Source organism: Crinia signifera, chromosome 8 (assembly GCF_055691185.1).
Source record: "Crinia signifera chromosome 8, ASM5569118v1, whole genome shotgun sequence".
In the NCBI taxonomy this organism is placed as follows: domain Eukaryota; kingdom Metazoa; phylum Chordata; class Amphibia; order Anura; family Myobatrachidae; genus Crinia; species Crinia signifera.
Window position 1 is genome coordinate 26,548,784 of NC_139224.1, and position 12,024 is coordinate 26,560,807.

The 12,024-nt window shown below is 43.4% G+C and overlaps 1 protein-coding gene across 1 annotated transcript in view; it reads left to right on the forward strand.

Moving 5' to 3' along the window:
* The window catches only part of LRIG1 (leucine rich repeats and immunoglobulin like domains 1), an 89,756-nt gene that overhangs the window by 40,019 nt on the left and 37,713 nt on the right, over window positions 1–12,024 (forward strand). The window contains exons 2-3 of the mRNA XM_083156028.1: window positions 2,231–2,302; window positions 10,510–10,584. Coding sequence (XP_083012154.1) covers window positions 2,231–2,302; window positions 10,510–10,584 — 147 coding nt within the window. The remainder of the gene's footprint in view (window positions 1–2,230; window positions 2,303–10,509; window positions 10,585–12,024) is intronic.

Genomic DNA, 12,024 nt, shown 5'->3' on the forward strand with positions numbered 1-12,024 from the left:
TGCAGAGTTCAATAGGTGCGCCATTATCTGCATGCCCCAGCATTTGTCAGACTACATTATACGTGATTTAATATGTCACATGGATATTTTATTTATCCATTAAGACTTCCTCACTACAATTCAAATCAGCAGTGACACGTTCGCCCTAACCTCATTATGTGGTTAACCAGTAATGTAATCTCCGCAGAGAAAATTACATTTTTGGTCCTACATGTTATCAAAAGAGGCGAAGGTTCTGAATGGGCTGTCAGTCGATGTCTCATATGACGGACATTCAAATGGAGATTTTGCAATTGAGGTTGAAGACCGTTCGGGTTTTTCTTTATCGAGTCATTCACGGAACGGAGTAACTTGTATTGTCCCCATTCAGATGCCTGTTTGTATTAGAGATTCCTTCCCTATGCACGGATCGTTACAAAGCAGGTTTCAGTACACAGGATTATAATACAATCAGTGCATTAAACCTAATTGAAAAGAACATATTCTATAGAGCATCCACACACTAATTGCACCACCCATGCTCTCCTATACAAGATTTTTTCTCTTCATAAAAGGAACAAACGTTAAAAAGACTTAAGGCGGGATGCACTAAAGTGAAAATGCAGTAAAACCCCTGCTTTTGGGGTTTTTAACGCATTTTCGTATGTACTAAAGCCCCTCCTCTGGGGCGACGCTGTGTAGGGAATTGCCCACTAAAGCTGGCGATACCCTACCATACCCTTCAACGTGACCCATTCCATTAGGTACAATATGCTCTGTTTCTGGACTTCCCTGCCAGTGGCAGTTGCAGAGGTGAGGCTGCAGCACAGTCCAATATTCAAAGAGGGGAGCCACAGCTAATGCCACTCCAAGCATCACTGTCCTGGACTCACTGGCAGTTGATGTGACTCCCCTCTTTGAATACTGGACTGTGCTGGAGTCCAAACTCTAGAACTGCCACTGGCTGGGAAGTCCAGGAACAGGGCATTTTGTACCTAATGGAATGGGTCATGTTGGAGGGTATGCTATACAAGCCTATCGGCTTCTCTCCGCAGGGGACTTTCATGTGGAGCCCCGCCCACAGCCCCCTGACAACCAAGTAGTTTCTATGACGGTGCGTATGCCTGTAGCTTCCAACCTACCGAGAGTAGGGCAAAGAACCCTTCCTCGTGGCGCCCCCTGATGACCGATTGTGATGACTCTTAAGGTCCCCATATAGTACTGCGAGGTAATACGCCAAGACATATGGCCTCGTAGATGACCTCTGGGTATATCTTTATAGAGCAACTAATTAAGCCCGTAAAAATTATGACTTCTGTGATGTACGTTCACTTTGAGCTGTGACAGTTGTTACTTTCACTTTGAGCTGTGATAGTTTTTAGCCCACAAACTCTCCACATAACCCCCAGTCCCTATCTGCTCCTACCTCCAATCTCTGTCCTCACAGCTCCTTCTCTCCATAACCAGCAAGTTTGAAATAGATCAGTGTCCCTGCAAAAATTTCTTTCACTTTATGATATGACAACTTTTAGCACACAAAGAAGTCATTTGGCCTGTTGAGTGGTCAGTGGTGGAACTTCACCGCATAGAGGTGAGAAGTAGTTAGCTCTAGATATGATCGATCATCTTTTTTTATGCTCTCCGCTGTATCCTATACCATGGTACACGTCTCATTACATCCCATAGACGTCAGCGGTAGAATGTAAACTGTTCAGTAAAGGTTCGCGGTAAACCTCCGGAACTGTACAGGCAGCATTCTTTCCTAGACCAGCATGTATACAGTTTGCACTTTCTGTCTCCCGAAGGTGTCTGCCGACTGATTAGTGTTACGACGTCTCATTAATTGCCATAATACTTCTAATGCCTCGGAAATCAGACAAATGAGCCTGTCGCAGACTAATGCTTCGAGATTGATTTGTTTGGCTCTTCAAACCAAAGAAAATAAATGAAAACAAAGGGCTGGGTAATGCAGTTTAATTTGCTGATTTAATTACCGGGGAATGTAGCATACAGGGCATTTCATGTATCCTTATAGTGCCTCTGTAATTGGCTTGTTTGCCGAGTTTGAAAAAGCTTTGCCATTACCTAAGTGCTCTTTTGTAATAGCGGATCGTTTTTCCCCGTACGATCCAGAATAATCACCGGGCAGCTTTCTGCTGACCTCGGTGGCTGCCGTGTGCTGATTCCGTTGCCTCTTCTCACTTTTTTTTATTTTTCTAATTTTCTTTTCCTTTTTTGTCATTTTTAACAGAAACCTGAGCCACAACAAGCTGAGCAAGATCGATCCGGCCGCCCTTGTGGAGCTTCTGGGGCTACGGGAAGTGTGAGTATTTCTTTTGACGCTTTTGCCGCATTTTTTAGAAGAGATCTCTGGTACTTCAGCTGGAGAGGTGAAACAGAAACCCCCCCCCCCCCCCCCCCCCCCCCCCCCCGGTCCCTGGGCACCATCCTCTGGCTGTTCAGTTACATCAGCAGATTCTGTCTTTTTTTTTTTTTTTTTTTACATGTTTCTGTCCTGTATGTTGTTTATTGCTCTTTTTGAATGGTTTCGATTTATTGCAATAATGTTCCAAGCAAGGGCGTAACTACCATAGATGCAGGGGGTGCTGCTACTATGGGGCCCAAAGCTGAGAGGGGCCCACTTTGCCTGTCAAAGTATCATGTGCTATATACATTTTTCAGCATTAGTTGATGACTAGGGGCCCTTACAAACTTTTGCTATGGGGCCCACATGTATCTAATTATGCCACTGGTTCCAAGAGATGGCGTCCTACCGGGGCACGGAGGGCTGTTGCAGCAAAAGGAACCCATGTCTGCTACCAGTTTGTGGTCCTGCTCCACCAAGATTTTTTAACATTGCATTATTATTTATCTGGAACCTGATCCTTAAGGGAGGAAGAAGGGATCACAGGTATTGGAAACACTGGGGATTTCCCCTGTCCTCCTGTTGGCCAGTCTGACCCTGCCTCAAGAACTCTCTAGTAAATTTACTAAGATAGTAGTTCTATTGAAGATCAGGATGAGAGCATTGAAGCCCCTTGCGGGCTCGTGGTGAGTTGTGCAAGGGGATGCGCTTGCCACATATTCTATTCTCCCTCTATGGGCATTGAAGAACCCCATGAGGTAAAATAGCACGTGTAAGTTGGGATTCTGATGTCGGTGAAACGACCAGCGGTAAGTCATCCGGCACCCATAATTTAGTTGGGTCGCTATATTTAAATGGGAACGCTCAACCTTTTGATTACCACTATACACAACTTTCTGGGGTATATTTACTAAGATGGAAGTTGTACTGAAGATGTGATGTTGCCATAGCAACCAGATTCTGAATAAATAAGAAGTAGAATCTGATTGTATCTTAGTAAATATACCCCTGAGGGCCAGATGTATCAAGCTTCAAAAAGTGATCAAATGGAGAGTGATAAATAACCAGCCTATTAGCTCCTAACTGCCACATTACAGGCTGGGTTTTCAAAAATGACAGGTAGTAGCTGATTGGCTGGTTGTTTTTCACTCTCCATTTTATCACTCTTTGAAGCTCGATACATCTGGCCCTAAGACTGGTTTTGGGTGGAACGGTGTCCTTATCTTCAGAATAGCCTCAATTCTTCATGATATTGATTTGGGGGGTGGGGGGGGGTTCTGGTAACAAGACCCAGAGATTCTGGTCCAAACATTTTAGCATCAGGCATCTGCTGCAAATTACACAAGCTACAAATGTGGTGGCTGTCGCTATGCCAAATTCCAAAGGTTTTTTCGTATTGGATTAAGATCTGGGGACTGTTGAGGCCATTGGAACACACTGAACACATTGTCATCTTCTTGGTATCCGCTTGAGATGATGTGTGCTTTGCGACATGATGCGTTATCCAGGCATTAGGAAAGCGGTATACTGTAGCAGTAAGCTGTGGCATTTAAACTGTATAATTTATTTTTGTAAGATTTTTATCTTACATCTATATTTCCTCTAACATTTAAGTGCTTCAAAGTATGCGTCAGTAATCGCACACATGAAGGCAGACATTTTTTGTGGGCGGAACAAATATTCCTTAGAGTACACTGATTTGTAATCTAGTGACATCACTGAGATTAGTGACATCACTCATTAGCTCACCCACAAAATGATTCCCTTCACTGTGTGTAGATTACAGACTTTTCTCTCCAGAACCCCCGTTCTGCTGTGGACGCAGTCATCTGCATACCTTACCTAAAGAAAAAATAGATATAAAACCTGTAATCTCTAGTTTCTGGTCATATAAACCCTGGATAGTCATAGCTGGGACTCCTACAGATGGAAGGGAATTGTAAAGTAGGAAACCAGCGCTCTTTACTGGGCGCCAAATGACTTAAACACAGTCCTATATTATTCTCTCTATAGCCATACACTATATGCGAATGTGGAAGGATCTCTCCCAAATCAAATTGGCATCAGTGTCCCTGAATTAGGTGTCCCTATTTCTAATGGAAGTAACAGAGAGTCTTCTCACCCCCCCTCCCATAACAATCTGTGTTGCAGTCGGTCACTTTCTCTGGTGACTGTGAAAGAACGTCCCTCGTGGATTTCTGTACTGTAAATTTAGAAAAAAATATTGATATTAGGATTCGGCTCAGTTTCCCATCAGTCCAGGCTTGCATTTCTTTTAACTCTTAAGAGCAATGTCATTTACAGTAAGTGTCAGGTCCTCTCATACTGTAACAGTCTAAAGAAAAAGTGTCATTTTGCACACATAAAAGAAAGACGTTATAGGTGTTGTCTGTTATTTCTCACAATAGGTTAATGTTTGCTCTTGTCTACTTTGCTCACCAGCTCCTACTGTCTGTCTCCCAGTGTTTGACTGGGCCCTTTATGTCCCAGAGGGCAATGCAGTGGTAGGGTGCCATGCTTAAGGGGTGTGGCCGATTAACAATACCTTGTTACTCATTTGGTGAATCTTGGTATATACATGAACCAAGCACCCATGTTTTATCAGTGGCCCTGCTCCACCAGGTAATGAAGACCGCACTGATCCTGTATTTGGAAAGTTTCCAAAAACGGGTCTGCCAGTGTAAAAAAAAAGGCACTTAAACGGTAATATCCCGTTTAAGAGTTGCGGTGTGAAAGAGGCAGACCCGTTTTTAGAAACTTTTCAAAATACCTGGTCAAAGCCAGTTTTGCGGTCTGAAAGCAGCATTACGGTCTCTCAAATTAATGTGTGGGCCCCCAAGGCAGTGGCGCCCACCATGGTTTTCAATGCACGGTCCAACCCTGCTGTCTCCCTTCTCTTGCTCGCCGCTGTCCGTATGTTAAGTTAGAATTCGTATATTTCACATCATACGTAATGGACCTTAAATTGTGGAAACCTTATTTATCTTTCCCCCTGAACGCTGCAGACATGATCTCCAAACTCTACGGCTAATCCCTGTTTTCTCACTTACACTCCCGCACGTTAGTCAGAGATTAGCGTTACTTAATACATCAGCCTGCAAGGCACAAATGGTCTGCTCCGTGTTTTAACTGTCTCCGCTTTCACTTGACACCAAATAGGCAGCTGGCCCATAAATATTTTATATGGGGGTATCCCTGCTTTTCCATCCTCGGACAGGGTGTCTGTTAACGTGAAGCAGAAATAAAGACCATTTAGCCAGAATCTATCATGAGCACACCAATAATACGGTATGTGACGAGGGGCCCATGTAGTGTTCCCCAGTTATTCTGTCGTGTACTGTACATGACGGAAGGATAAATCGAGGGTGAGTTAATTACTGATGTATCTGTCATAACACGGTACTCTGTGATAGTTGCAGAAACGTCTTTACTTGTCTGTACACCATGCCAGACAGAAGCTGCGTTATGTTCCTTACACCTGACTAAACCATTAAGTAAGACATCAATATTTAGGTGTAGCTGGGGTTATCCTTTAATTATGCCGCTGGAGGTGACAGAATTCCTTTCAGCCTTTTGTCTGTCCTGGTAAAGGAGAAAATTATAAGGGGACTGGGGATTTGTTGTAAGAAGGGCGGCTTTGATCACCTGACTTCTAGGTTGCTGTTTTTGCTGCCTTCGGTATGGTGTAGGTAAAAGTTCTGCATTTACGCTTCTCATAGTGACCGTAGGGTATCATAGATCGGTTCTATAAATCGATGTCCAAGGGGCATGTGCATGGACACTTGGAGAGCGATAAAGATGGCAAGATATAAATTAGCAACCACTCCGCTCCTAACTCACTTTACAGACTGTGGGCGGGATGCTCTAAAGCAAAAATGCGGTAAAAAAACAAAAAAACCTCCTTTGGGTTTCATCAGTTACCTTCTAGGAGATGCCATAGTCTACCAATTGAAGGATGGGTTTAGTCTTCCATTATTGGGGATGACATACCTCCCAACTTCTGTGTTGGAAAAATAGCGCCCGAAAAAGGGGGCGGGCGTATGCAAATGAGGATGCGGCTTATGCTAAATAGCCGCAACCTCATTTTCATATGAGAATAGACGCTGTGCGCATGCGCACAGCGTCTATTCTATTAGATTGGGGGGTCTCCCAACTGCCACCCCCCGCAGCGGGACAATGCCTGCCGCGGGTGGGACAGCGGGACAGGACCCGAAAATCTGGACTGTCCCGCTGTAATCGTGACAGTTGGGAGGTATGGGATGATGATGTATTAAGCCTGGAGAAGAGATAAACTGGAGATAAAGTGAAAGGAGATAAAGCACCAGCCAATGAACTGTTTAAAAATGACAGTTGGGAGTTGATTGGCTAATGCTTCATCTCCTTTCACTTTAACTCCAGTGTATCTCTTCTCTAGGCTTAATACATATGCCCCATTGTTTGTTCTTACCCAAGTAACCCTTCCATTATTTGGAATCAGGGTCACATCTGCCTATGGGAGCATCATAGTCCTCCTTAGCCTTCTGTATTTCCTTATTGGTTCCCTGTCCACTCAAGTGCACCATAGTTATTATCCGTTATTTATAATGCATCAAAAAAGGGTCCACAGCACCTTACAAAATATAAACGAAAGTACGTAATGTATATTGCAGTCAATGACAGTACATCTATAGGGGATTAACCATCTTTGCAGGGACAAAGAAGCTTGGTTAGGAGGAAAGCTGGTAGGTTGAGCGTTCTTTTGAAGCTTTGGAGAGAGGTGGAGAGTCGGATGTAGAGGGGAGGTGAGTTCCAGTGGTGGTGAGCAGCATGGAGGTGGAAGTGATCAAGGCAATCTGTTATAAAGTGAAGTGGCGGTCACTGACCAACGGAAGTGAAAAGGTGGTAGTTTGTAAAGAGATGCGGTTCGCTATGTATGGGATAGAGGTTTGGATGAGGCTTTTGTAGTGAGAGTTGAATTGGAAAGGGAAAGCAGGTAAAGGTTTAGACAGAGAGTAGAGCTAGACTCAAAGGAGTGTGGAAGTTCCAGTAAGGACCAGAAATGACCAGTTTAGGAAACTACTGGGGCATTCATGAGGAAATAGCAGAAAGACAACTGGAGATGGAACAGAGGTCTAGGCTGGAGAGCATACATTTATATGAAGGCCAAAAGAGTTAATGAGTTCACCATAGGAGGAAGTTTAAAGGAAGGCGGCTATGACTTGGGGAGGGGTGTTGCGAAACAGAGAGGGGTCTGTTGACAAATTAGATATTTGAGACTGATCCAGGACAAGAGGAATCCACAGTATATTACCTACTTTCTGCAGGAATGGGTAAATCACACACATACCTCCCAACATGACCCATTCCAGGAGGGACAGAATGGTCGGTTTCTGGACTTCCATCTTAATGTATGATTGCCACCACCTGTATTAAACAGGTTAACTGATTCAACACAGATGATTCAACACAGAACTTAAAAGGGAAGTCCAGAAACAGAGCATTGTGTCCCTCCTGGAGAGGGTCATGTTGGGAGGTATTGTATGCGCACCTGATTGCAGAATTGACACAAGGGGGACATTACCTGCACAGGTGTTTTCCCAAGTGCTGCATACCTGTCTATGGTCTTTCTGTCATAAGTAACATATTGGGATTGCCAAGTTCTTTGTTGTTTGCATTGTAAACCAGATACAATATAAATTAATTCAAGAACCCATTAATATCCTAACTGTCCTACCACAAAATGTGCTTCTATTAGTACGCGTGTTCCACCTATATTTTTCTTCCATAAATAAAAGGCCACCGCAGAAGATCTAGTGGGTGTCAGCTATTTTCTTTGGTTCCTCTCTCTTATTTTCATCCCCGGCTCTTGCCACAAAATGTGCACCTTGGGAAAAGCGCGTTCTTGTAAAGTATAATATGAAACTGCGAATTCAGCAACAGTTCGAGGTGCCCCAGGTCCGAGTTTAGAGTTGAACAGGTAATTGCTTCAATCTGGTGCTGGCGAGGTGGAGTATCAGCGAGGGTGGCCGCCACAGACTGAGCCCCATTATTCACAGAGCCAGTCGAAAAATTGTACTAATTAGTGGAATATCTCGTCAGGAAAACACAAGGCGTATTTCATGTTGTATTTTCTTGTGAAAGTATACCTGTCAGCAAGATAAATAGCCGTCTTCTATAGGCTTAAACATGTCACCAAATTACAAGGGACTGGCTGAGGTCATCATTTATTTATCCCTCCCCCTCCCCCTCTTCCCTTGTCATTGAGATTTGGAGTAACTGGTGTAGTTCAGGAAATGACCAAATAGAAATAGGTTCATTTAGCACTTTCTATAATCTGTTGCACAGGAAGCCTCCTGCAGTCACTGTATAGAAATGATAATGGACATATATGAAAAATCGTGAACAAAAAACATGATTTTGTTTTTAGTAACCAATCAGGTGATCTCTTCTCTGAACGGATATTGGTTGCTATGGGTAACAGCATCTTCTATATCAAGTTAACTGTATTTTTTATACACTGTGTAAAGGTTCCATAGATTACAGAACCTTTTAGAGTTTTAAATCTGGTTTTTAAGGACCTCTAAACAGATTCATTTGTAACTGACACTTTATTACCAGTTTCTTATATAGCGCACACATATTCCGCAGCGCTTTACAGAGGATATTTGAACATTCACATCAGTCCCTGCCCCTGCGGAGCTTACAATCTAGATTCCCTACCACATGTACACGCACACACACATTCACTCTTGTTGGAAGCCAATTAACCTATGTGTATATTTTTGAATTGTGGGAGGAAACTGGAGTAAACCATTTGTTCTTCAGGCCTTCTTAAAGAAATATATCTAATATTTTCTGTTTTTTTTTTTAATTATTTTTATTGAAGCATTTGCATCTGTACAGAGTTTACATTTGGTTAATACAAAATGAAAGGAATTTTGGCGTGATATACATGAACATATATATGACCAAACACATACATCTACATTCATATTATATATGTATGATTTATAGCCCAGGTATTCACATAATATTCTTTTTTATTATTGCTATTTTAATCTTTTTTTCATCAGAAATGTATGTCAGATTGTGGTTTTACATAGATTACAGCAGCGGTATTATCTTATATAGATAAAGCAAAACGGTACTCTTTACTTAGAAGGGCGCCCACGATTTTGATCGTGGGCATCGTTAGTAAAAAATCTCGGGCATCTCGGGCATTGAATGCACTAAAAAATCGGGTGCGATCAACCGACGAGATGCCCGAGATTTCCCATAGGGAACAATGTTAAATGTCTCAATTGACCCAATTTTCCTGTTCAATGCCTCAATTGACCAGATTTTTCCATAGGAAACAATGTTAAATGGGCCACAGAGGCCAAATAGGCACCCTGAAGTGAATAATGGCCACCCGAATTGTTAACGCCACCCCACGATCAACGTCAACCCGAAGCGTGGCGAGCGCAGCGGTACGCGTCCTACGACCTTTTCATACCCCCACTATCCACGTCGGCGTGGAGTTGAGAATAGAAAGTGTGGCGAGCCCGAAGCGTGGCGAGCGCACGCGGACAGCTGTGAAGCCCGCGAGGGGACGCGGATACCTGTGAAGGTATTCGCGTCCCCTCGCGGGGCTCGCTGCGCTCGCCACGCTTCGGGCTCGGTGGCTCGCTGCGCTCGCCACACTTTCTATTCTCAACTCCACGCCGAAGTGGATAGTGGGGGTATGAAAAGGTCGTAGGACGCGTACCGCCGCCCCTCGCGGGCTCGCTGCGCTCGCCACGCTTCGGGTTGACGTTGATCGTGGGGTGGCGTTAACAATTCGGGTGGCCATTATTCACTTCAGGGTGCCTATTTGGCCTCTGTGGCCCATTTAACATTGTTTCCTATGGAAAAATTGGGTCAATTGAGGCATTGAACAGGAAAATCGGGTCAATTGAGACATTTAACATTGTTCCCTATGGGAAATCTCGGGCATCTCGTCTGTCGCATCGCACCTGATTTTTTAGTGCATTCAATGCCCGAGATGGCCGAGATGGGCGCCCTTCTAAGTAAAGAGTACCAGCAAAACTTTACTCCAGATGAGCGTGATCTTTATTACTTTATAGTGCTTCTTTGTATTGCGTTCCTGTTTATTCTGTTTAATATATACAGTATATATAATATTGTACTGTTTCTTTTCTTTTTAGCCAATTGGGTTACAATGAACTGACTGCTATCCCATCTCTTGGCTCAGCGTCCTCACAAGTCATCAGCCTTTCATTGTAAGTTGAATCATTAACTCACCACTTTAAAATATTTGATCAAAAGTGAATTTTGCTCTATCTATCTATCTATCTATCTATCTATCTATCTATATTGCTGGGGTGTTGCGAATGAGATCAAATGCATGCTGACACCCTCCCATAACACACGCGGTGCACCTCTTTTGGGAAGACATTCGCTTCTCTTCCAGATTAAGTTATAACCGTGTCATACGCACACTCTATTTATCTTGTACGCAGTAAGGATTTCTTTTGGACTGTGCATGCGCTCTTTCAGGGTTATCACTCCCAACATCCGTTCTCTCAACCGCATGCACCATTTGAATCATGAAATAACCCACTGGTATCAGAGGGTCCTGAACAAAACTAAAATAGGTGATCCTGGACAGCGCAACACCAACCACTCCACCAAATGCTGGGTAACATCGCCTTGAGTCAGCGGGAATAGAAAGTTAACCGGGGACGAGCCCAGGTGCACCAAAGCTGTGTCGGATCACCACACCTCCCCCCAGACTTTGGTGCCCACCAGCTCCCATGGGCTGGCTGACTATCTGCTCGCCCCTAGACTCTTGTGTCTAAGCTTGCTGTTCCCGATGACTCCCGCCAATCATAGGCTGCGTTTGGCGGTGTGGTTTATGTGTTGTTGTCCAGCTGACGTCTAGTTTTAGACTTCGATGTAATCCCTGCTTTGCAATCGACACTGATCCTATTGACTGAATAGTCTACATTTTTATGGATGTTGGCTCGGCTCCGAGAAATGGTGGCGCCTACGATGTTCACAATAAACCCAGTGGAATATTGGTTCTGATCAGCTCAAACTTTTTAATGCTCAATAATAATAGAGATGGTAAAAAGTCAACAATTATTCTGAACGGAGTCCAGTTATTCAGTATTGTATATCTTACATTGATTTCTAGGCTACATTCTGTTGCCAGCCTGCAAAATGTTTGATTCGTCAGCGTTTAAGTGATAAGTACCTGTAGATCCAATGTAATACATAAAAGCGAAAGTGCGTCATTGAACTGCTGCAGGTTTACTCCGTCTATGCCGAAATCTGCTTTTCGTTAGACAACTTTTGTTTACTTTTAAGTAAGTTATAGAAGTTGTTGTTCAATAAACGAGCATTTAATCGGACTGTACTGTTGAACAGCATTTTGTTAGAGGTTGGTACATTCACCTTTCATTTTTCAGTTTAGATTTACTCACCTGTGTTTACTTTCAAGTGGAAAAAAAAAAAAGACTTTACAAATACGGTTGAGGTGACTTGGCACAGGGATCCATCAATAAAAGTGTTTATATAGCTTTTAGATCTAAGATTGATGCAGGCGAATGGCCAGGTTCTGAAGGTATGATGTCCTCGCCAGTTTCTTGTCTTTCCTGGTTACACGAAAGAATGATCTGGGTTTTAATGCAATCAAGTTAAATTCTTGCATTCGTTCA